A 27771-nucleotide genomic window follows, 5' to 3' on the forward strand; every position below is an offset into this window, starting at 1 on the left:
GGTCCAGATTCTTACTCTTTTCACGAAGAGTACGTATATCGAGCACACCCTCTGGTTCTGCATCCCTCTGTGGCTCAGGAACAGCTGGGCAGGTTGCTTTCTCAGGAGTCGTAACAGGAACAGTAATCTGAGAAAAATGGCAGAAGATTAATCTTCATCAATGCAGTGACCAATTTTATCATTTAAATTAAGTGAATGGCTCAATAACAGAGCACTGGTAGGTTTCTGTGCTGCAACTGTTTAGTAAATGTAATTACATGAGCTGCTCTCTATAGTAAAGAGCATGATAATATCCACATTGTCTGTACTACAAACACTCTTACTATGGAAAAATGTAAAACCTGAAGGCTTTAGACAGCAATACTTAAAGAAATTTTGAGGATACTACTGAAAAGAGAGCCTAGAGTAGGAATGTTAAAAACAGGACGTATAAAGTGGATGTTACTTGTTTAGTTCTGATACTGACACATTCCAGTTATTCATCATTTCTGCTCTTGTTTAATATTGACTTAATGTTGTTGATGTCCAGCACTGGATTAATTATCATATTAAATTTCCTAAAGGGAATTTAGGGACTAAACAATAGGCATAATCCGTATCATTTTAGGCAGTGGGGTTACCTTCATAGTCTCGGATGTTATTGAATTTAGCATATGTTAAAATTCTACCAAAAAAATCCAGCCCTGAGATACAGGCCTCCAAGAAGACACTGCAAACACCATTTTGAAGATGCAAATTTCGGAAAAATTTTTAATATGCTCTTTGGAAATACCTGTCAAAGATCTTTTACTGTCACCTTTTGAATTTTTTTTTTTTTTTTTATAATTTACAGAAAAAAATTTTCTTTTCAAGAATGCCAATCCAGAAAAGTTAATTTTTTAAATTTTTATTATTATTATTATTAGTACCATGTAGTACTATGTTCTCTGTAAAGGAGAGCTTCCACTTTTAACGTGGACAGGCTTTATTTTAAAAAATCTTTTTTTTAACTTTCAAGGGTAATGTATGTCTTCACTGAGGTTGTTTCTTACTAACTTCTTTGTTACAATGTTTATTTCCACTGTCTTTGCAGCAGTTATTTCTTATCACTTTCTTTGTTGCAGTTATTTCTTTTCACTTTCATTGTTGCAGGTATTTCTTATACTTTATTGTAGTTTCTTGTCAGTTTCTTTGTTGTGGTTGTTCATTGCAGGTTTCTTTATTGTAGTTGTTCAGTACTAATTTGTTTATTGGAGAGGCTTCTAAGAAATCTGTGACCATCCAATGAGTACTGTGTTTTTGTGAGGAAATTACCAGTTGACACAGTTGCAGTGTCTTTTGCAAAAAGTCACTTTAAAAATCATTACCAGCTGTTTGAATTGAGTAAGTCCCTTGTGCCAATTGACTGGGTATACAGTGCTACATGTCACGGTGATTGTGATGGTGTAGAAGGCCTGATGAAGCACCATGTTACAAAATATAATCTTTCCAGACCAAATAAAGCTGGGATTCAGAATGCTGAGGATTTTATGAGAGCCATGAAATCTTAAAACATCCAGAGCCCTCATTGTTTTGTCCAAAGAGGAAATAGAAGGATTCCGTGAGCAGAAAAAAGAAAACTGCAGGATAATATTCAGATTCACAACCTGAGAAAGGGATGTTTGTGGCGTGTGTGTATGACTGTGACTGGTGGATTGCAGAGATTATAGGCACCAGTTATGAGTCAAACAAAACTATAGTGAACTTTGTGCTACCACATGGACCAGCTGCTGGATATAGGTTTCCAGCTGAAGGATAGCAACAACGTCATCAGTGCTCACTTCCTATTCACAATTCTTTTTTAAGATTTATGTGCTCCAGTTCCTATGGGTCAACAGAAAGGCATCAATCCACATCAAAGGAAAATACTGAAGCAGTGGAACACATTTTTAGTTCACTGACTGGCTAATTTCAGTACAAAACAAAGTACACAGAAGTTGTATAAATTGAAACCTTTAAGTCTTTGGACCTTTCACATACATTTTGGAACCATTTAAAATGCTTGAAAAAGTCTCTTACTCATCTTTCAAAACTAAAATTATGTTAAATAAGGCTAGGTTTTGACTTTTATGAGCCTTTTACATGATAATGTGGTAATAAAACCGATTTTATGTATGGCAAAAATTTCAATTGTTTCTAAAACCTGTTCAACCTAAAAGTGGAAGCTCTCCTTTTCAGGGAATGTAGAACTGTATGGTACTGATCAACAGAAAAAAATAAAAATTTTATAGATTGGCATTTTTGTAAAAAAAAAGAAAAAAAGAAAAAAGAATTTTTTTAAATCCATAAATTTAAAAAAGTTCAGAACACTATAGTAAAAGAACTTTGACAGGTAAGTCCAAACGGAGAATTTCTTTGTAATCATAAAGCAATTATGTAAAAAAAAAAAAAAATCTGGAACTGTTCAGACACAGCATCTTAAAAAATTTTCCAAAAATTGCATCTTCAAAATGGCATGCACAGTCTCATCTTTGGAGGGCTGTATCTCAGAGCAGAAATTTTTTTGGAGAAAACAAAAAAAATACATGTTCCTTACTTAGTCCTTCATTTTAACATATACTAAATTCAATAATATCCAAGACTATGAAGGTAAGATTTTCTCCTACCCTGCCTGAATTGATATGGACTATGCCAATAGCTACAGACAGTTATTTTTAGACTCAACTACATTTAGTGAGTTAGCTGAAAAACAAATAATAAATAGGTAATATGACTCGGATGGTCAAACGTTAACAATAAAACATGCTGATGAGTTCGAGGCGAAAAATACAAGATAATTATTGGACAACAAAATCCTACATAACATCTCAGTAAAAAAGTATGGAGAAACACTGTAGAAAGACCACTGAAAAACTCTTAAATGGCAGTACAGGTGAATGATTAGCCAGTTCTTAAATAATTTCTACATCATTTAAATTTTTGTTTTTCTGAAAGAGAGATGTGGGTAAACTCTTCTCATGTCAAGAAGAGAGAAACCAGTCTAAATGTAGTTTAAACAGGTGAAAATAGTAGCAAAGAGATAGAACACAGAGAGGAAATGAATTCAACAGCAATAAAGCTTTTATAAATACAGATATAGGGCATAATAGCGAGACACAAATATATTGGAAATTCCATCAGGTTAAAAACAACAAACAAGCGATAATTATCAACCTGAATCACATAATGTTGTAATAACAAAATTATGTGAACTAGAAACTCACTGGCTGGTCATAGGCGGAGGCGGCGGTGGAGGTGGGAGTCGACGATAACCGTGAGTTACGGGTGGTGGTGCAGGCACTGGCCTGTCATACGTATGAGGTGCACATATTGCTGAAATGCCTGTTGAGCATCCCAACAGATCTTCATGGGAGCGTGGCCCCTCGCAATATATCTCCACCGAGGGCACGATGAGAAGATGGGGCATACTGGTACCGAGCTGCACTCTGATGATGGAGTGGACGTGACAGTGTCGGTGGACCCAGCAGACTCTCCGTTGAGCAAGAATACGCAGGAAAGCCGCGGCGTAAACCTGTAGCAGAAACAATTGGAAGTTTAGAAACAACTGTATGAGAAATTTTGCTGAAAAACTGTTACTGACAACTTTGTGAATGAATGAGGTAGCAGACATATAGAATATGAAACTTACTGTCACATGTGATTGTGGATTGCCATGTTGTATTATGACATAGCCAATATTCAAACAATAGTTAATTCCCACCATGTATTTTAATATGAAGTATCACAATGAGCCTTTTCCCCCCCCCCCCCCCCACCCCCCCCCAAAAACCATTATTAACCTCGTCGTTGGTGGGGTGGCTTCTGTGCCTCAGCAATACAGATACCCACACCATAAGTTCAACCACAATGGAGGGGTAATTGCTGAGACGGCAAACAAACGTGTGGTTCCTGAAGAGGAGCAGCAGCCTTTTCAGCAGTTGCACAGGCAACAGTCTTGATGATTTGACTGATTTGGCCTCATAACATCAACCAAAATGGCCTTACTGTGCATCATTTTTCCTGAGGGCATGCAGCTCTACTGTATGGTAAAATGACGATGGCGCTGAGTAAAATATTCCAGAGGTGAAATATTCAACTATTCAAATCTCTGGAAAGGGACTGCACAGGTGGATATTGTTATCAGGAGACACAAAGCTGGCATTCTATGGATAGGAGCGTGGAATGTTAGATCCCTTAATCGTGCAGGTAGGTTAGAAAATTTTAAAAGGGAAACAGATAGGTTGAAGATAGATACACTATGTGATCGAAAGTATATGGGCCCCTGGCTGAAAATGACTTACAAGTTCATGGCACCTTTCATCGGTAATGCTGGAATTCAATATGGCATTGGCCCACCCTTGGCCTCGATGACAGATTCCACTCTCACAGGCATATGTTCAGTCAGGTGCTGGAAGGTTTCTTGGGGAGTGGGAGCCCATTCTTCATGGAGTGCTGCACTGAGAAGAGGTATTGATGTCAGTCAGTGAGGTCTGGCATGAAGTCGGAATTCCAAAACATCCCAAAGGTATTCTGTAGGATTCAGGTCACAAGTCTGTGCAGGCAAGTTCATTACAGGGATGTTATTGTTGTGTAACCACTCCAACACAGGCTGTGCATTACGAACAGGTGCTCGATTGTGTTGAAAGATGCAATCACCATCCCTGAACTGTTCTTCAACAGTGGGAAGGAAAAAGGTGCTTAAAACATCAATGTAGGCCTGTGTTGTGATAGTGCCACACAAAACAACAAGGAGTGCAAGCCCCCTCCATGAAAAACATGACTACACCATAAAACCACCACCTTTGAATTTTACTGTTGCCAGTACACATGCTGGCAGAGGACATTTACCGGGCATTCGCCATACCCACACCCTGCCATCGAATCATCCCACTGTGTACCGTGATTTGTCACTCCACACAACATTGGCATCTACCTGCATGATGTGTGGCTTATGAGTAGTCACTTGACTATGAAATCCAAGTTTTCTCACCTCCCACCCAATTGTCATATACTTGCAGTGGATCCTGATGCAGTTTGGAATTCCTGTGTGATGGTCTGGATAGATGTCTGCCTATTATACATTATGAACCTCTTCAACTGTCGGCGGTCTCTGTCAGTCGACAGACGAGGTTGGTCTGTACACTTTTGTGCTGTACATGTCCCTTCACATTTCCATTTCACTATCACATTGGAAACAGTGGACATATGGATGTTTAGGAATGTGGAAAGTGGAATATGTACAGACATATGACACAAGTAACACCCAATCACCTGACCACATTAGAAGTCCATGAGTTCTGTGGAGTGCCCCATTCTGCTCTCTCACGATGTTTAATGATTACGGAGGTTGATGATATGTAGTAGCTGGCAGTAGATGGCAGCACAATGCACCTAACGTGAAAAACATATGTGTCCGGTTATTTTTTATCGCGTAGTGCATAGTGGGAATTGGTGATGTTTGGTGGCACGAGTAACAGGACTTCTGGTTAGGTGAATACAAGATTATCAATACAAAATCAAATAGGTGTAATGCAGGAGTGGGTTTAACAATGAGTAAGAAAATAGGAATGCAGGCAAGCTACTATGAACAGTACAGTGAATGTGTTACTGTAGCCAAGATAGACATGAAGTCAACACTGATGACAATAGTACAATGATTGAATTTAGGTCCTCCAGTTATGCAAAACATGTTGATGACAATAGTACAATCATTGAATTTAGGTCCTCCAGTTATGCAAAACATGTTTTTTCAAAGTTCCCAAACATTTTTCAGCACCTCTGTATGATCATCAGTGATTTTCTGTTTTATTTAATCTGTAATGTGAACATTTTTACTAAATGATTACAAAATTACTGTAATATATAGTTAAAACAACTTTTGTTTCTGTTAGTTAATACCTTTACATTCGGTTTGTATGATTTTGCAGGACCATTTGCATATTATTTCGTACTGGTAGTTTTTCATCTGCAACCAAATGATGTTGATCAGAAATTTTGTTGGGAATTAACCTATCATTTTATGCTTCAAACGTAATTTAGTTTATCATGATATTTCGTGCATATATTCGTTTTTACATACATTTTTGTGTGGCAAGCACTTTTTCCCCAGAATTCTGATGAGGTTTTGTGGAGCACACATAAATATAACACATATTTTCAGAAATTTGATTGTAAAAAGCACTTTACACTTCACCAAACCCCCTGTGATTGTGGTTGTTGTGTGTCCCAGCCCAGTCAGTGTTCATTTGTTCACCAGTGAGTTTGGTGCCAAATTTGAATTTTGTTTACATTTTATCTCTCTGTGTGTGTGTGTGTGTGTATGTGTGTGTGTTCTATATGCTTCTTAGCTGTTTGTGTTGTCTTTTACGTGGTGTTCCTTTAGTGTAAAAGACAACACAAACAGCTAAGTAGCATACAGAAAAAACACACACACAAAGACAAAATGCAAACAAAATTCAAATTTGGCGCCAAACTCTCTGGTGAACAAATGAACACTGACTGGGCTGGGACACACAACAACCACGATTACAGTGTATTTTGGTGAAGTGTAAAGCACTTTTAACGACCAAATTTCTGAAAATATATGTTATATCTGTGTGTGCTTCACAACACCTCATCAGGATGCTGAGAAAAAAGGACTTGCCACACAAAAATGTAAGTAAAAATGATTATATGTGCGAAATATTGCGGCAAACTAAATTATGTTTAAAGCATAAAATGATAGGTTTTACTCCCAAAACAATTTCTCATCAACAATGTTTGGTTGCAGGTTTTACTCCCAAAACAATTTCTCATCAACAATGTTTGGTTGCAGATGAGAAGCTACCAGTACAAAATAATATGCAAATGGTTCTGCAGAACCATGCAAACTGAATGTAAAGCAAGAAACAGAAACAAATAGTTGTTTGAACTAAATATTTCTGTAATTTTACAATTTTAACTGCAAATATGAAAGATACAAGAGCTCCAAATGCAAATGATGAACAGTAGTACAAGTTTAGATGCCAACTAGCTCCACATATGATAAAATTGAAGGAATATATGAGAAGACTAAATAAATTATTCAAATAGTTAAGGGAGATGAAAATTTAATTGTCTTGGGGTACTGGAATGCAATGGTAGGAAAAAGAAGAGAATGAAAAATAATACGTGAATACGAACTGGGGGAATGGAATGAAAGAGGAAGCCACTTGACACAATTTTGCACGGAGCATAATTTAATCATTGCAAACACTTGGTGTAAGGATCATTAAATAAGGTTGTATAAGTAGAACAGACCTAGAGATACTGAAATGTTTCAGACTGATTCTGTAATGGTAAAATAGAGATTTTGGAACCAGACATTAAAGGGGTAGATATGGACTCTGACCATAATGTATTGGGTATGAAGTGTAGATTAAAGCTGAAGAAATTACAAAAAGGTAGGAAATTAAGGAGATGGGACCTGCATAAGTTGAAAGAACCAGAGGTTGTTGAGAGTTTTAGAGGCAGAATTAGGCGACGGGTGACTAGAACAGGGGAAAGGAACACAGAAATAGATAAGTGAGTAGCTTTAATACATGAGATTGTAAAGGCAGAAGAGGATCAAATACAAAAAAAGAACAAGTACAGTAGAAATCCTTGGATGACACAGGAGATAAGAATTTAACTGATGTGAGGAGAAAATCTAAAAATACAGCAACTGAATCAGGTGAAATGGAATACAAATGTCTAAAAACAAGATTGACAGAAAGGACTAAATAGCTAGAGGTCAAATGTAAGGATTTAAAAGCATATTTCACCAGAGGAAAGATGGGTACCACCTACAAGAAAATCAAAGAGGCCTTCAGAGAAAAGAGAAGCAGCCGTACGAATATAGACCAAAGAAGGAAAAGCTGAAAGATGGAATGAGTATATAGAGGGTCTATACAAGGGAGATGAACTTGACAGCAATATTACAGAAAGGGAAGAGAATGAGGTGATAGATATGATACTGCGAGAAAAGTTTGACAGAGCACTGAAAGACCTAAGTCACAATATGGCCCTGGGTGTAGACAATGTTCTGTTAGCACTACTGACAGCCTTGGGAGAGCCAGCCATGACAAAATTAAGTATGCTGAAATGGCTTGTTTCTTTTAGTAGCTATTATTATTATTATTATTGTGTGAATTACTATTTGTATCTATTCAAATATGGTACACTCAATTGATAAATAAATTACTGACAGTGCACACAGAATTTATTTACTGCTCACATGTAAAACAATGCACTGAGGAATCAATATTTGGGATATTTAACTCCTATGGGCTGAGAAGACTTGGGAGCCCTCACAAAAGTTTGTTGAAGGACCCATCAACTCTATGGGTGGCCCGGAGCCCATGTACATGAAACAGTTTTTCCAGTGTTGTTTCACACAAGAATTTAAACAGTTCTGAGGTATTGTCATCTACACCAGGTTCCTCACTTTTTCTGGGTGTTTCTGCACCCCATCAAATTATTGTTGCAGTATTGTGCCTAATCTTATTTACTTACTCTTCTCTGCCCATAACATTATCTTCTATGAATTTCTTCCATGTTTCAGCCTTTCCTTCTTAAGAAGCAAACAACAATGTAGTAGGGTTTTCAAAAATGAAAGATCTGAAAAGTATTTAACTATTACTCAATCTTTCAGTTCTTGGTACTGCTCAGTCAAATGATGAACAAATATTAATTTTGCTTGGGACTGAACTGCAAAACAGTACTGCCTAAGTATACAACAATGCATAAATTTTGATAATATGAACTCGTATGTGCAATTTATTAACCAGATGTTGTTTCTAGTACGAGAAGACACAATGTATTATAAATCTGATTTCACTTTTGGTTCTAAAACAACGTACAGTATTTACCTAATTAGAAGACAAGGTTTGTTTCTAAATTTTTCATTTGAAAAATACAAGATCATCTTACATTTGCAGACTAAATTACTCCTGCTGATGTCAAAGTATTTACGTTGTGTGACGGACTAATGAAGGGGTTGTATTAAATTCACAGATAAAGCTTTCACACCAAGGTCATCTGCAACTTTAACTTGAAGAATCTCGAAGGGTTGGAGGAGGAATAGTGACATTAGCTTGGCTGAGAACTAGGATGGGAAAAGAAATGGTGATTGGGGAACAAATTTCATTATGCTGTCAACCATGGGAATTTATGCTGTGCACCTTAGCTTTTTATGAACATCTTCCACACTTAAAGTGCAGTTCAGTTTGCCTGAATTCGTTTGCAGTTTGAACTGAATTTAATATAGGACAAATACTAAACAATAGCATACATTTCTGCAAAAGATGGTAAAGTCTACATAGGGGCCAGTGGCATATTTAAGTGTTTCACTCAGCAATGTTGTCCTTATTCCCCTTGAGGTGCAAAGGGAACAGAAACGGGTGCGTTAGCTGCTAGTTCCACACAGCCACTGAGAGAGCACCAGGCAGACAACATGTTTGGAAGCAAGAGGAGGAGGAATATTGTCATATTTTCACTCCTATACAGATGCAGGATCTGCTATGTATACAGAAAAAAATCAGTTGTGTTATCAGGTCCAACTACAACCACAACCTTTGAAACTGTGACATATCTGGAAGAAACAGGAAAATATTTGTAACAACTGATTATAAATTTCATTGCTACTCATGTATAGAAATATGTTGCCTCTTTTCTCGTCTCTCATTGGTTAGAGGAAATCACCATCCTGGGTAATAAAAAAAAATAAAATAAAAAAAGAGGAAATAGCAGATGCTAAGTAAAGCAAAAAACAAATATCCAAGAAAGAGTCAGAAAGTGTTAAAGTTATTTTAGTGAACTTTTATGCCACCAGATATGAATGACAACTCTCTACCTACTATAACACACTAATGCAAGCGTGCATATTGGAGAAAAAAATCACTATTAGATAATCACTTATTTAGCATAGCAGTAGTACTTCATTCTCTTACCTTGGCCAGAACCTGGGAGGCCACTGCCCCAGGCATATGGAGGTGGAGGTGGAGGTGCAGCTACAGCCTGGCGAGAAGCAGATGCAGAGGTGGAAGAGAGTGATAACAACGAGAGTGTACTTGCTGCCTTAGCATCAGCATACTCTTGTCGACTCAGGGCTGGATCACACATTGGATATATTACATAATCCACATCTGAAAACATCTGTTGACGGAACTGTTCAATCTGACCCCGTGTTACCTGCGAAAGAGAAAATTGACAAATTATGCTTCTACCTTCATGAATTTACATGGTCAACTACCTCATTTACAAATAACTTACTTCTTTACACAGCAATTATTTTGCTTTGTTCTGTATGTCATTTCTTCTACCAGTGCAAACTTGTTACAAAATACTTAAATGGAATTATTATATACAGTATGTATATACTTTAGACTGGCATAAATACTGCACAAGAGCAATGATTAGACTACAGTGCAACACTACTGGTTATCAACAAATATGTACATTGAGTTGGTCATGACACACATTTCTTAGTTTTTTTTTTTTTTTGTGATCAGTGTAGGTTCCTCATGACCACAGATTTTTGGTAACTTTTTCTTTCCTCTTCTGACATTCCTCTTTTGTATGTCCATTCACTTCCTCCAGTGTTACAATCAGCTCAAAAATTTGTAAGTCAGCATTTTTTATCTGCCAAAATATGTTTTTCCTATGCATTTTATAACCGCAGATACAACATATTCTTAAACTTGCAAGCTACCACAACTGCAATACCTATATAAGCTTAATGTTGACAGTACCTATTCCAGCATCTCCACAACCTTACAAAAAATAACACACACCTATAACTGCCAATTTAAATTTCTAAAAAGCTGTGGGGTAGCCAGTTCATTTCAACATCTTTAGTTTAATTTATTATATTTTCTTTTCCACTTTCAAAATTTGTATTCATGTGTTCATGTGCCTATCAATTCTGCAATGTATTATCAATAAAAAAATTCTTCACAGAAAAATTTAAGCACCCAACACCTTGGAGTGCTCTGAGAACAGTTTAGCCATGACAGATTATCAGACCAAAGGTGGTCATGGTGCATCATTGTTATTGCTTATTTTCATGATGAAACCTCTTTTTCAACTATAATTCTATCTGAATGATTGCACTGACTCAGTGGCTGAGTTGTAAAGTGCCAAACTACAAATCAGCCTCGGGTTTGATCCTTCATCAGTCCTAGGATTTTAATCTGTCACTTATCACTTATTTCATCTCTTGGTTCATGTGAAAAAGAGTGAGCTGCGACATGGTTCAGAATCACATTTATCTGTAGGTCCCCCGGTAACTTGCTAGGTAAGTCACTTCAAATGTCGGAGGAAGGCAATCTCCAACAAGTAAAGCACTGTGGTGTTCAAAGCAATCTTCAAACTGATGACTGTCTTTTTATCAAAAAGAAAATTCACTCAAGAAAATTATATAATTATGAGACAGAATTGCTGGTCAATATTTAACTACAAGAGGTAAAATATCAGTACTGACAACAGATACACTATTGTAGGTTTCGGAGCTAATAGTTCCTTCCTTGGTCATCGAGAGGGGTAGGCTGTAGCATGGGAAAAGGTTAAAAAGTATGGCATGTCACTCAGACTCCAGGATGAGAGTGACCCACCTGTTGTGAGTATGAGGGGAGAAAAAGAAGAAAGGAGGAAGTGCCTCCCTCCCCTCTTCTTTGTCTATCCTTGTTCCCACAAAAGATAAGCTGCTCTTTTTTTGGGGTCTGTGTGACTTGCCCCACCTTTTAACCTTTCTCCAGCCTGCTGCTCTTGCCTGACTGAGGAAGGAGCTGTTAGTTAAGAAAGTTAGGGTAGTGTATGCAGTTTTATGTGTCCATTGTCGGTACTGACATTTCACCTTCTATATGGATGATGTGTCCGCAGTTTATGGCTCAGTAGTTAACATTGCTGCCTCTAAATTGTGAGGCTCTGGATTCGATTCCTGGCAGGTCAGAGGTTTTCTTCGTTCAGGGACTGAGTGTGTTGTTCTCATATTTCTGCTTATCTCATATTCACTGACTTGCAAGTCACCGAAGTGGTATCAAACAGATATACTCGCATCAAATGGCCAAATAACAACAGACGGCGACCCCCCGTCAATAATACCATACAGTCCTTTTGTTTCATGGAGGATATTCATTTACTTTTTGATTTATGGCCACAAATAAAAATTATCCTTCTGTCCTGTGAGGTGAATTGCTTATCATCAGTTACAAACAGTCTAACTGCTCACTCATCATCATAAGCAGTGGCACCCCCCCCCTCCCCTCTCCTCTTTCCTCCATGACTACTGCTTGGGAAAGGCCTTGTTTAGACATTTCCATAAATTACTATCTTCAGCTATATGCATCCATGTTGCCCTTGTACGTTTTCTACTGTCAGTTACTGACCTATTAGGTTGCTGTCTCTATCTTTTTCTTATGGGAATACAGCAACAAATGTCTTTGGCCCATCTAACATCCATATACTTGTTACATGTCCTGCCCACCACATCTTATTTTCATTATAGTCATAATTATGTCCACCGCTCCAGTTTGTTCCCTGCTCTATTTGTTTGTTTCCCAATCTATCCTCATAATTCCCGTCATACATCTTTACATTGTTCACTGAGCAACCTTCAGTTTTTTAATGATTCATTCAGTATTGTGATACTGTTTAGAAAAAAGCCTATGCCCGAATTTCTTCCATGCTAAAGTCAAGGTTTTAATTGTATTTGGCCTCATTCTTTTCCACTCTTCTGAGAACCCCTGGATGATCTTTCTTTATTCCTCTTCCATCTCTACTAATCTGTTTTTGGAAGATCAAGTACTGCAATTGATTGTCACCAAATAAAAAGAAGTAGGAACAGTTCAGATTCTTAGGGCAATGTTATTATCAGTTTTCATCCCACTTCTTGGAAGATGCAGACTCAGAATTAGCTGGTCATGGCCTATGTCCTAAACCCATTGCCTGAATTCCTTCACTCCTGTATCTACAATATTCTTCCTGGGACAGATACTGGCATCACAAGAACTCAAATGTGGCAGTAAAGCCTCTTACAATTCCACCATGATATGCTAGCTTATCACGCCCTTAAGGATCTGACAAGACATATAAAGAGTGCTAAAATTCAACAGAGCTATACTTGTAACTGTCAAATCCCAGCCTCACTGTATATGAATTTCAGAGCCTGTCATCAATAGTTTTCCTGCCCTCCAGTCTATAATCTACATCGTCATTTGGATGTCAGTAAGTTTTTGTATCACCTATTTTACATTTATTCAAGAGCATAACACACTTCCACTCAGCATGTTAGCTGAAATGGAATAGGTGAATCTTCCAGCTATACTACATTTATGAAATTTATTCACAACTGCAGAGTCTTTCTGACATTAGCTGCATTAGGTATGGAAGTTTGGATTGGCCATGGAAGTGTGTTCAGATAGCCAAAGTGCTTAAGGCAGCTGCTTGTGACAAGTGGAAAATCTGGGTCAGAGTCTCGGCCCAGCACAAACTTTCAGCATCCCTTCATATCATCTATATTTGTTTCATATACAGCAGTCGATCAAGGTTGTTACCTTACATCCACTAACAGCTGCACAGTGTGAACATTTTTGTAGTACTGAACGTATGTAGGACAGAATGAAAATCAATTAAGATTTTTCTACAACATTCGGGTCTATGCTTCTTAGTTCCCTTATCATCTGCACTGCCCCCAATTAGTAGACTCACCTCTCACCCAGCTAACACAGATTTGGAGGTAAACAAGTAATTAAAAAGTATAGTGATAACATACATCCCTGAGGAGCAAGTGGGTCTCTCCATAACATTCATTATTACACACTGTACTAATTACTCAAAGCAAAATACAGGCAATTTTGGAAGTTTATATAGTTAAAAACATGGTACAAAAATTAATTTAATAAACAGAAAAAGCTATCTTAGTAATAAGTTAACAAACGAAATGAAGTACATTATGAATTCAAATTAAGATCTTTTGTTTGTTAAGTATGTTAGTTTTAGAAATTTGTATTTATGATATTTTGCTAATTATATTCAGTTTCATTCTCCTTCTTTGTTTATTCTTTTTCCATCTGTTTATCCTGTCAACCTAGAGAACTGCCAAAATTTCAACAACAAATCTCATAGCTCACAGACAGAAAATAGATGACTGATATTTTTCCATGTAAGACAAAACAATAAACTGTGTACAGTGTACAGAACCTTTACCTTTTACTGAAGGAAGCCTCTCACCTGTGATGTATATACAGTTGCAAGGCTAGAAGATGAAGGAGGTGGTGGTGGTGGCGGCTGTCGGGGGTGTAATGGCGGCGGTGGTGGAGAAAAACGACGAGCGTGGAGGTGAGGAGGCGGAGGTGGCAAACGACCACAGCTGCCTGCTGATCCGGTAGCCGAGAATGACAATCCTGTTGCAGCAGCAGCTCGGTGCAAAGCCCCAGTTGAGCCTCCCAAGTAACCAATACGACCTCCCATACTGAAGCCTCGGTGTTCCTGACCGAGTGGCAAGCCTGCCAGTCCTGTGGTGTACTGACAACGGCTTGAGCTACCACCAGAATAGGAGGAACCAGGGGATGTTGCAGCAGTTGCAACTGTAGACCTAAAACAAAATTTGTATTTTTCATCTCTGAAGCCAAACAATACATTTAAAGCAAGTATTCCAACAGAGAACTGGTACCTGTTATTTGCCAGATAAAATGACAAAGGGTGACCAAATTGTGAATGAATATAACAACAAAATTATTAAACCTGTCCATAATTTGTATTTAAAATTGCAATTTAAAATCTGCTATCCAAATTGACTTTTGAGATACTGCTTCAGTCAAAAATAAAAATTTAAAGATATTAACACAGTGACTTCAATTAAGCTTTCAGAATAAAAATAGAATAGTTATTTCTTGTTTTCACATCCTGGTAACAGTGAAGTGAGATGGAGTTTACTGTGTTTGGAGCTGTGCTCAGTCATAACTTAGTAATGTAGGTGATTGCATGTAATACTGGAAATAAATTTTATGAGTATGCGCATGAAGAGTATTCACAGTGACGTAAGGCGAACTCTAGATTGTGGTTTATCAGTAGACTCCTGAAGTGATGCAGTCCTTCAACAAAGTAAATAGTTTACAATATGTTAGTTCGTCCAGTCTTAAAGAGTATTGTTCGTCTGTATGGGACTCTTACCAGTTGGGTTTGATTCAAGAGATTGAGACGGCCCAAAGAAGAGCAGCAAGATTCATGACTGGTACACTTAGCCATTGCAAGAGCGTTACAAATCTCATACAAAGTTTGAAGTGGGACACACTTGCAGATAGACGGCGCACTAAACAGAAGGGGCTGCTCACTAAATTCTGAAATCCGATCTTCACCGAGGATGTAGAGCATCCGCAAGTGGAACAGATGAGGGGGGGGGGATATGACTTTGGCGCAAATTGTGCCCTCCACCGCCACACATCGCTTGGTGGCTAGCAGAGTATATATGTAGATGTAGATATAGAATTTTGTCGATCTAATGGTACAGAAACTATTTTGACCAGTCCACAAAAGCTGACAACAAAAGAATATATCAATTCAACTGCAGTGACACAAAGTAGTTTCTTTACCTGCAACTGGCACTGTCATATGCTGTAACTTTTGAAAATGGTTTTGTCAGATGCAGAGATATTCCTTGTGTGAAAATCAGGTCACATGGTCAATGTAAGAAGGTGCAAGAACATTCTGTACTGGTTTACCTAAAATTCTGAAATACCAGCAATCTACTCACACATCCCCTGCATTATCTAGCTTTTGGACATCACTTTTGTTATACTGCTAGTCCTTGAGCTATAAAATTATTAGTCATTCATATTTTCTCCAATAATTCTATTAAATCATGCAGTGCGTGAACATAGATACTGAAAATAATATACGAGACAAATGTCGATCGTTTCTCCAGTTCTATGTTGTGAATATCTGCATTTTTGCCCATTATTTATGAAGTAGGTGAATTATTAAAAAGGCTTTAACGACAGATTTATTGTACATAGGTTACTATTCAAACAACAATTTTCGCTGACCTGAGCAATGCAGCACTTCCAGTGGCAGAAAAAGATGAACCTGGTGAAGGTGATGATGCACAGCCAGAGAGTGCAAGAGTTGATCTTGAAAGTGAAGCATGTATTAAACCAGCATTTGCATTGGCACGAGAGGCATGTACATCCAAATAATTGTTCCGTCCGACAGTTAATTGAACTGGGACAATTTGTTGCTGTTGCTGCTGCTGCTGATGAAGATGAACTTGAAACTGCTGAGCTGCTTGCACCTACAAAATATTGTGAAATTGGAACTTTAATGTAGCGTAGTGTAGATAAGTGATTTATAATTAAACTTAACATGGAGGGTATATTCTTCTCTTAAGGATATAAAATACAATCATTAGATTGTATTTTTATCCTTAATATTTTGATAATTAATACAAACACATAAAAAAGCTTCACCAGAAATGAATCAAATCAAGACTGCGACTACAATTTTGAGCAATAAAGTACAATTTTTAATTTTCCTCTACATTGACACTACTAAAAAAAAAGTATCACTTGCAGTTTTTATGAATGGAACTGTTTTGTGTACTCAATTTAATGATCGTATATATTAATTCAGCAGCTTTAATCATTTGTTTTTGGAAGGTAGTCGCATTTTTTTTTTTTTTATCTGCTGAAATGATCAGATCCCCCCCCCCCCCCCTCCCCCAGATTAAGAGTATCGGGAAGAATTTGAAAATTCACTTCAACTATTCAATGAGAAAATGCCTGATCGGAGAAAAAAATTAGTCCTGCTGTTTACATTTGGTCTTTATTATATTGATAGCCTGTACTTCTGGCAATTTCTTACAGAAAGGAAAATTAGGATTTAATGCCCTTCGATTATGACGGAAACTGGCGTGTCTTTTTTAAAGGAACCATCCTAGCATTTGCCCTAAGTTATTTAAGGAAACTAAAGAAAACATAAATCTAGATGGCTGGACAGGGACTTGAACCACTGCCCACCCAAAGGGAAGTGCACTGTGCCAACCTCTGCTCTCCCTTGCTCTGTTCTTATAGATATTTTAGGCACTAAGTGGGCATATTCCAATCTTGTAATGGAGACTAATTCATAATAACCAACCTTCATTTTATCCATAATGCGGTGACAGCTAGTAGTGTGTGTTGGAGCAGCATAGCTGGGAGCAGCAGCAGGTGGTGCTACACTGGCATGTGCCGTCAGCACTGAGATGTGTGGCCTGGTTGTCACAAGCCGCGCTGCTACTTCCCCGCTGCCCGTCAAGCTGGGCAGTGGCTCTGCTGGAAGGGGAAGAGGAGGTGGTGCTGGATCAGGGGGAGGAAGAGGAGGCACAGGGGGTGGCACTTCAGGCGTATCCAGGACCTGCAGCAACAAGAAAAAGGTATTACCAATGTAACAGGTGCTAAAGTTGCTTTTCTCTAACATTACCTTTTCCAATGAAACAAAATTATAGCAAGGTAGAGGGCATACAGGTTTGAGTTTTCAATGGAGACACGAGGATTTCCTTGACTTAGGTAAGGCACAGAATTCAAGAGGAAAATTGAATTATTTCTCCCCTGTTAATGTGTAATTTAATGGCTTCCCATACAGCAAAAATGCTAGAAATATCTATTATATCAATAGTGAATGACATCATGTGAGGCTCCTGTCAATTTTATTTTAAATGTCAGTAAAATTGGAAAGTTTTGATTAAGTTCACATTAATTATTATTTGTGTCACAACAAGAAGATAGCTGAATAGAATTTGCACTTCTGATTTATACAGATATCACTGATGAGATACCTTGCATCAATCTGTTTCATGTCCTTTTGAAGTAGGTCAGTGGCTGAAATGCGCCAGGAAATTAATAAAATATTTATGATCATAATAAAGATGCCGTTACACTGAGGTGACAAAAGTCATGGGATACTTCCTAATGTCGTATCGGACACCTTTTCACCTGGCATAGTGCAGCAACTCAACATGATATGGATTCAACAAGTTTTTGGAAGCCCCCTGCAGAAATATTGAGCCTTCTGCCTCTATAGCCATTCATAATTGCAAAAGTGCTGTTGATGCAAGGTTTTGTGCACGAATTGATCTCTCGATTATGTCCCATAAATGTTCGATGGGATTCATGTTGGGTGATCTTGGTGGCCAGACCATTCGCATGCATTGTCCAGTATGTTCTTCAAACCCACTGTGGCCCTGTGACAATTTCACTGTTGTTTGAGAATGTGAGGTCCAGAAATGGCTACAAATGGTCTCCAAGTAGCCGAACATAACCATTTCCAGTCAAGGATCATTTCAGTTGGACCAGAGGACGCAGTCCATTCCATGTAAACACAGCCCACGCCTTATGGAGTCACCACCAGCTTGCACAGAGCTTCGTTGACAACTTGGGCCCACAGCTTCATGGAATCTGGGCCAGTCTTGAACCCTACCATCAGCTTTTACCAACTGCTGTCCAGGACACAATTTTCCAGTCGTCTAGGTCCAACCGATGTGGTCACAAGCCCAGGAGAGGTGCTGCAGGCAACATCATGCTGTTGGTAAAGGCATTCGCATTTGTTGTTTGCTGCCATAGACCATTAATGCCAAATATTGCCATACTGCCCTAACGGATATGTTCGTCATATACCCCACATTGATTACTGCATTGTGTGACACATTGCTGTTTGTCTGCTAGCACTGACAACTCTATGCAAACACCGCTGCTCTCGTTTGTTAAGTGAAGACCGTTGGCCACTGCATTGTCCATGATTACAGGTAATGCCCGAAATTTGGTATTCTCAGCACATTCTTGACTCTGTGGATCTTGAGATATTGAATTCCCTAAGGATTTCCAAAACGGAATGTCCCATGCGTCTAGTTCCACCTACCATTCCGCGTTCAAAGTCTGTTAATTCCCACTGTGCAGCCATAATCACATAGGAAACTTTTCACATGAATCACCTGAATACAAACAACAGCTCCGCCAGTCCGTTGCCATTTTACATCTTATGTACGCTATACTATCACCATCTGTATATCTGCGTATCACTATCCCTTGACTTTTGTCACCTCAGTGTAAATTATGTAAGTGCAACTATGACAGCTGAACCTCATTTTGCATTCACGCAATATACAGTATTTCCAAGATGTAGCTATGTAACATTTATGTAACTTTTCATACAAGAAATAAGTTGCTAAGCCAACAATTATACAGTATGAGAATTTTTGTCCAAATTGTAAAAATGATTGTTAACCTTAAAACAAGACTCCATTCTCTTCCATTCTGCCCTGCTGTTCACCTGATGTCCCAGACAACATTCTTTACTAATCACTAATCTGTTTCATTTGTCCATGCTTTTCCTCCATTTTGCGATGTCAACCAATTTCTGATTCCAAAAGCTAGTATTTTTCATGTCTTTCTATTTTGTGCCTGCTTGTTGTCAGCTTACAAGTTTTTTTCCTATTTTTATTCAACAGTAATGCACAATGTATCCAATGCTTGTATCTACTTACCCCAGAAGAACTGTTTGCAACAGAGAGGAAAACAACCATGCCATGTGGCGGAGCCACCAGAAAGACTCAACAAACAGAATCACTCATCTGCATCTGAATGAAGGATGGTGTGTAAGCACATCAATATAAAAAAGTGCTTTGTTTTTCTGCCCTGAAGGTCTATTATTACTATTATTATTATTACTTTTAAGTGTGCCTAAGTGTCAAAAGAACACTTTTCTGCAGTTGAGTGACTGCCTGTTGTCATTTCCTGTTTGTTGTTTCCCTACTACCATTTCTATACCTTAAAAGAAAGATACAACAGAATGTCTTATAAATATTATGAATAAATAAAAGGTCTTGCCTTTGAAACACAGGCAATGAATCAGAGATTCAAGTTTTACAGAGAATCCTAACAAGCAGACCAGTAAGAAAAAAAGAATGGAAGACAAAACATAGGGAAAGTATGAAGAGATTTTAGGAAGATCAAATAGCAGGAACCATTATCTGTCTGTGGCAAAAACCTGTGACTGAACTATCAGTATGACTGCAGATAAAGTGCAGCTTATCTATTCACTGTGGCACTAGAAGGAGGAGGGTTGGCAGGCTCTTCACCCCAGCTGCCTTTTAGACCCAATCAAGATTCCCGCTACTCAATTCAACAGCAGGCTGAGTGGACATATGGCCATCCTAGAAGAAGTGGAATGAGAACCCCTTCCCGTATCTCAACCCAGGGCCTGCGGGGCTGGAGTCAAGTGCTCTACCCGCCAGGCCACCACAGCTACACCATCAAGTCAACTAACAAGTTTAAATGCATCCTTAAGTGGGCAAAACATAGATGTTAACAAGAATGAATAAAGAAATGGAAACATATAATGGAAAATCCAAGATGGAAAGTAATGGTGAGATGCAGATAGGCACAACAAAAAGAGTGACTGTCACAAATAAGGCTTTTGGCCCTTAAGGCCTTCATCAAAAATAGATGACACACACACACACACACACACACACACACACACACACACACACCTACTCACGCAACTGCAACTCACACACGACTGTAGTCTCAGGCAACTTTAGCCACACTGCGGGCAGCAGCACCAGTGCACTGGGTGGGGGTAACGAGAAGGCTAGGTTGGGGAGACGGGTGGATAGTATGGGTAGGGGTAGCAAATGGTTCAAATGGCTCTGAGTACTATGGGACTTAACATCTATGATCATCAGTCCCCCAGAACTTAGAACTACTTAAACCTAACTAACCTAAGGACATCACACAACACCCAGTCATCACGAGGCAGAGAAATAGGGGTAGCAGACAATGCAGTGCTGCTGGGAGCGTGCAGGTACAAGGTGGAGAGGATAGGGCAGCTATGTGCAGTCGGGAGGTTAGACGGGCAGCAAGGTAAAGCGGGTAGCGGAAAAGGAGACAAATAAAAAGACTGCGTGCAATGGTGGATGAGGGCTGTATAGTGCTGGAATGGGAACAGGGATGCTGGATGGGTGAGGACAATGACTAATGAAACTTGAGGCCAGAAGGGTTACGGGAACATAGGATATGTTGCAGGGAAAGTTAACACCTGCGAAATTCATAAAAGCTGATGTTGGTGGGAAGAATCCATAGGTCACAGGCTGTGAAGCAGTCACTGAAACGAAAGGTGTCTTGTTTGGCAGCATGTTCAGCAACTGGGTGGTCCACTTGCTTCTTGGCCACAATTTGTTGGTAGCTATTCACGTGAACAGACAGCCTGTTGGTTGTCATGCCCACATAGAATGCAGCACAGTGGTTACAGCTTAGCTGGTAGATCACATGACTGGTTTCAGAGGTAGCCCTGCCTTTGATGGGATAGGTGATGTTTGTGACCGGACTGGAGTACGTGATGGTGGGAGGGTGTATGGGATAGGTCTTGTATCTTGGTCCATTACAGGGGCATGAGCCACGAGGTAAGGTGTTGGGAGCAGGGGTTTTGTAGGGACGGAAACATAGTGAAATGGAAACATAGTGTTGTGACAGTGCCACGACATTTAACAGTGCCACCACGACAGTACGCGCAAACAGTGATAGAGGCGCTCCGCAACTCGGCTGAGCGTGGGGGCGCCACCTAGCTACGAATGGCGCCGGCACGGCAGTCGAATGAGAGATACTGAGTTGTTATCATGTAACCAGCTATTGTTTCTGAGTGAGTGTGTTTGAATATCCACGCAATTATTGGTGATTAAAGGTTATAACACTTTTTGGCGATGAGGATGGGATATTTTCACTGCGTTGTGGATTTGTGTGTTCGTGACGGGGCAGACATGGAACAGCTTATGCAAGCGCTCACTGAACAACAAGCACAGCTAACGGCTGCTATTCAGGCACAACAAACACAGCTGACGGCTGCTATTCAGGCGTTGTTGACGTCGCTTACTCATCGTCTGTCTTCCCCTTCTCCGCCTCCATTCCCTCCTTATGACAAGGCCGCTGAAGACCGGGAGGATTATGAGAAGCGTTTGCAGCAACACTTCTTGGCTTTTGGCATTGTCGACACTCCTATGTGTAAGTCGTTATTTCTATCTTGGATTTCCCCACGGATCTATCAGCTGCTATCTCAGTTAGCCCTTCTGCGGGAACCTGTCTCCCTGTCCTTCCAAGAAATGTGTGACTTATTGTCTAACTATTACCGCAAAAACACCCACGTCGTTGCCGCCTGCGTGGCGTTCTACCGGTGTCGTAAACAGCCCCATCAATCTTACCGGGCTTGGGCGGCGGAACTACACGGTCTGAGTAGGAAATGTCAGTTTGTCACGGACACTCATCATGAGTCTTACGCTGATTCAATGGTTAGGGACGCTATTCTACGGCTTGCTCCTGATAAAGAAGTTTGGCAACGTGACCTACAACTGCCAAACCCGTCGTTGTCGGAAGTTCTAAGCATCGCTCAATCCTTTGAAGTGTTTCACGCTGCTGGCGCGCAAATAGACGCATGGTGTGATGTAGGCGCTGTACAGTCAACTTTCGACACGGACAATTTGCCTGTTTCACAGGAGAACGAAGATGTGGCGGCGGTTCACTCGCGTAAACAACGTCGCGTTGCGCCACAACGCTCGCAGCGACAACAGCAACCACAGAAGCAGGTTTGTTCCGCACTTCCTTCTTGTCCACATTGTTTCGTACAGCATTACAGGACCGCGTGTCCAAAACGTTGGGCCACGTGTAATTCATGTAGGAAAAAAGGCCACATTGCTTCTGTGTGTCAGTCCCCTAAAGTTCCTGTTGACAAGGACAAGGCATCGGACATGGATGTTAACTGTGTGCTTTCTCAAACAAATAAGTTGTTTGTTACTGTTCGTGTTCTGGATAAAGACATTCGCATGGAAGTGGACACTGACTCTGCAGTAACTCTCATTAATTCTCACATGTATTTGGAGTTGGGCTCCCCTCCCTTGCCTCCAGTTACGCGAAATCTGAGAACTTATAATAAACAGAAAATTCCTATCATTGGCCAGTTTGATGCTTCCACTGCCTACAAGTCTGTTGTTAGGCCCCTCACGTTTTATGTGGTGGATCATGCGGGCACTGAAAACCTGTTCAGTTATGATGCTTTCCAGTTGTTCGGGTTCTCCATTGATGATGATGTGCACCTCATATCTGAGGATACTCCGTATCAACAGCTGGATGGATTGTGTTCTGAATTTTCATCCGTGTTCTCTGCTGGTCTGGGTCGTGCCAAGGATTTTGTAGCCCACATTACCCTTAAACCTACAGCTCACCCTAAGTTTTTCCGGGCACGCCCTATTCCGGTGGCGTTGCGTGCACCTGTCAAGGCTGAGATAGACAGGTTAACAGCTTCAGGGATTCTCCTTCCTGTTACCTCCAGCGAATGGGCATCGCCAATCGTGGTGGTTTCTAAACCAAACTGGAGTCTGAGATTGTGTGGTGATTTTAAAGCCACCGTCAACGCTCAAAGCCTCATGGACACTTATCCTCTCCCCCGTCCAGAGGAGTTATTTACCAAGCTCACTGGGGGCCAGTTCTTTTCCAAACTTGACTTATCGGAGGCGTACCGTCAGTTGCCGTTGGATGCTTCTTCCAAGGAGTTTCTCGTCATCAACACTCCTTGTGGGTTGTATCAGTACCAGCGGTTACCATTTGGCGTCGCTAGCGCGCCGGCCATTTTTCAGCGGTTTTTGGAACAGCTCACGGCTTCCGTTCCCGACTGCATAAACTATCTGGATGACATTGTTGTCACGGGGGCCTCCACTGAGGAGCACCTTCGCAATTTGCGTTCACTGTTTCGGGTTTTGCATTCGGCTGGGTTGAAGTGCAATCTGGACAAGTCACAGTTCTTCAAACCCTCCATTGTGTATCTTGGTTTCCACTTGTCCCGTGAGGGTATACGTCCTCTACGTCAGCACGTTACGGCCATTAACGCTCTTACCCGGCCGTCTACGGTCAAAGAACTTCAGGCGTTTCTAGGCAAGATTGATTATTATCACAAATTCATTCTTTCCGCGGCGGCAGTAGCTCATCCTCTGCATCAGCTGTTACGCAAAAACGTCCCTTTCTGTTGGTCCGACGAGTGTGAGCAGGCTTTTGTCCTCCTGAAGGCTCATTTGCAGTCGGCGCCTTGTCTTGCCACATTCCGTCTGGGTCAGCACTTGGTTCTGGCGACTGACGCATCACAGTATGGCCTAGGGGCTGTTCTCGCCCATCGGTATGAGGATGGGTCGGAACGACCCATCGCCTATGCTTCCAAACCCTCAACGGTGCGCAACGGCGTTACTCTCAAATCGAAAAGGAGGCGCTCGCTATCATTTATGCTCTAAAAAAGTTTAGTGTTTTTTTGTATGGTTCTAAGTTTCACCTCATCACCGACCACAAGCCGCTGGTCTCTCTGTTCAGCCCATCGGCGTCGCTTCCGGATAAGGCAGCTCACCGCCTGCAACATTGGGCCTTATACTTGTCTCGTTTTCACTATGAGATTCACTATCGCCTCACGGCCCAGCATGCCTACGTTGACGCATTGTCGCGATTGCCGATGGGCCCCGACCCAGTTTTCAATCGTGATGAAATACTCTGTTTCCACATTGATGAGGAAGAACGTCGTGCGGTCGAGGGTTTTCCAATTACGGGTTCGCAGGTCACGTCGGCTACTGCGCGGGACCCGGTCCTGCGTCAGGTGATCGGTTTTGTTCAACGGGGTTGGCCAGACAGGACCAAGGGCCGGGCATCGGATCCCCTTCGCAACTACCATGCCTTGCCCCTTCGTCTGTCTGTTCGTGATGGTGTTGTTCTTCTGGCCACGGATGGCGCATCTCCACTGGTCGTGGTGCCAGCCTCTCTTCGCAAAGATGTTCTCAAACTGTTGCATGAAGGGCATTGGGGGATTTCTCGGACTAAGTCCCTGGCCCGCAGGCACGTTTATTGGCCCGGTATTGATTCGGACATCGCCCACATGGTTTCTGTGTGTGGTCAGTGTGCTCAACATCTGGCTGCACCTCGTACAATGCCCTCTCCGTGGCCTGATCCAGCGCAGCCATGGGAACGGGTGCACGCTGACTTTGCCGGCCCCTTTCTCGGTACTTATGGCTACTGTTGATTGACGCCTTCTCGAAAGTTTCCATTTGTTGTTCGATGTCCATCGCCCACCACTGCGGCAACAATGCTGGCTTTGTCCAAAATCTTTGTGCTAGAAGGTCTTCCATCCACGATCATCACGGACAATGGCCCTCAGTTTTCTTCGCAGGCCTTCCGTGATTTTTGTACTGGACAAGGGATTCATCATGTTACAGCACCGCCCTTCCATCCGCAATCGAATGGGGAGGTCGAGCGCCTTGTCCGCACTTTCAAAAGCCAGATGAAAAACTTCCTTAGTGATTTTTCCACAGATGACGCTCTGCTGCAATTTCTGAGTTCTTATCGCTTCACGCCTCTGGGTGATCGCAGCCCTGCTGAACTCTTGCATGGCCGCCAACCGCGCACTCTACTGCACCTGCTTCACCCTGTCAGGCCTTGTGCTGTGTCCCCTAGTGCGGGAAAATACTCGGTGGGCGCCGACGTGTGGGCACGAGGGTATGGATCTCGCCCTAAATGGATTCCAGGGGTGGTCAAGGCTCTTCGCGGCTGCCGGCTTTTTTTGAAATACGTACGGACGACGGCATGGTTGTTCGCCATTATGACCAGATGCGCCCACGAGTGGTGGCCACGCCGGTGCCTCTGCCCTTTCCTTCGCCTCCCCCAGCCCGAGAAGCCCGTCCTGTCGCTGCTGCCGATCTACCGTATGTATTGATGCAGCCGACGTCGCTACCGTTTCCGAGTACGCCGGAACCGGCCCCAGTCGCGACGCCGCCTTCTCCGGGACCCATCTCACTGGAGCACACCCCCAGGTCCACGACATCTATGGATGCTGCTCCGGAGTTTTCACCCATCATCTCGTCCAGGAGGCACATTCCACACACGAGCTTCCGTCCTGGACATTTTCGACCATACTCTCGTGTCTCTCCACGGGATCTTCTCAGGGCCTCACAAGAGGCCATGGATGTCTCCACACAGTCTCAGCCACATGTGCCAAAAATTCATTAGTAAGAATAAACTAACTACACAGACCTAGTTTAGCTATTGCACTATCACGAGAGCCCACCACCTACATCTCACACTTACCGTGAATGATTCACTGGCATCAACAGTGGGAGGATCATCCAGTGCAGGTCTGCCGGACATGATGAGGTGCGACAACTCGGCAGCACTCAGAGGAGATCGAGGTGGGGCAGCAGGAGGATCGCTACCATCACCTCGGAAAGAAGCTGCACTCACACACGAGTCAGGTGTGCCTGGACGACTCCCTGCACTTGTTGTCAGAGTGTAAACACCACTGCTGGTGTGAGCACTCCTCACCGAATAGTCCAAAGCCACAGTCGTTGTCCCAGCTGTCAATGTGCTGGGTGCTGGTAGCACACCACCCACTGAGGTTGCAGGTTCTGAGACTGCCGAATTCTGTGCCGTATGTGAGAAACCGAGCTCCAGGCTTGACGACGTCGATGCACGGCGAGGTCTGGCAGGAGGTGCTGGTCCTGTGTACAAATGACCACTGTAATTACTCTCACTAATGATGTAATGCAAAGGAAATGTAATATCGAGATGAATGTGTGTAGTAAATCCTAGAACTAACAGTACTAATAAATTAAATTCTCTTTAGAATATATGCTTGTATCACTGAATGGTGGAAAACATTTATTTTTGGTGATCAAGTGCTGCAATACGCATAATAATTATGAGATAGGGGTTTACAAAGAACTTTTTTATGGGATAAATTTTTCGATTTTTGCCAAAAAATCAACTTACTCCCCAATATCAAGAAACTGCAGTTTTTGAAGTAACACTAACAAGATACTGTTGTCCACTTCTGCTCCTCTATGATCACAGAGCACATATAAACAATGAATAAAAAATAAAATTCATAAAAAAACACCACTAAGTTATACATGAACTATTTGGGGGGATATACAAAAGAAACAACAAAATTTTGGTGGGCAGCAGTTTTGTAGTACCATGTTTTGTCGCTAGGAGTGCACAGAGCGAACATTCCAGAGTCAATAAGAGGTGTGCCATTGCTGATGAAGATCCGGACTACTTTCGGCAGAGTTTACAGTGACAACTGTTTCGTGTAATTATCGATTTTGCACTGGCTGATATTCATGAACAGCTTACAGTGATGAAATTCTGCTTTTTGCTCAGAAAAAGTGGAACAGAAATTCTTGAAATGTTAAAAATGGCATACAAGGACAATGCTATGGAGACAACTCAAGTGTTTGCATAATTTTGCCATTTCATAAATGGTGAAATGTAAATTGATGACAAACCTTGTGTAATCCTCCCACAGCCCAAACACACGAAAATGTTGAAAAAACTGTGCAATCATCAATGAACATCGACGATGGACCACTGAAGAAATTGTGGAGCTATCAGGAGTGACTTAGTGTTCAGTGCAGCGAATTGTGACAGAAGATTTGAAAATGAAAAGGGTGGCTGCTGAATTCATGCCACAATTACCAACTGTTGAACTGAAACAAGGTCACGTGGAAGCACACTGTGCTGTGAAAGAAGTGAATGATACAAACATGTTTTCAAAAATTATCACAGGTGATGAAACATAGCGCTATGTTTCTGATTCTGAATCGCAGCAAAAATAAAACCAGTGGAAGACTTCAAGTTTGTCTCGCCCAAAAAAGCTCATCAGGTGAAATCAAACATTAAAACAATGCTGAATTGTTTTTTTGATGTGAGAGGAGTCGTCAATTCAGAGTTT

General features: G+C 41.1%; 1 protein-coding gene across 1 annotated transcript in view; it reads right to left on the reverse strand.

Annotated features, from left to right (window-relative positions):
• Window positions 1-27771, reverse strand: part of LOC126091924 (protein expanded) — a 529897-nt gene that overhangs the window by 25668 nt on the left and 476458 nt on the right. The window contains exon 13 of the mRNA XM_049907244.1: window positions 26127-26536. Within this exon, the coding sequence (XP_049763201.1) occupies window positions 26127-26536 (410 nt within the window). The remainder of the gene's footprint in view (window positions 1-26126; window positions 26537-27771) is intronic.

The sequence above is a fragment of the Schistocerca cancellata genome, chromosome 7 (genome assembly GCF_023864275.1).
Source record: "Schistocerca cancellata isolate TAMUIC-IGC-003103 chromosome 7, iqSchCanc2.1, whole genome shotgun sequence".
Taxonomy (NCBI): domain Eukaryota; kingdom Metazoa; phylum Arthropoda; class Insecta; order Orthoptera; family Acrididae; genus Schistocerca; species Schistocerca cancellata.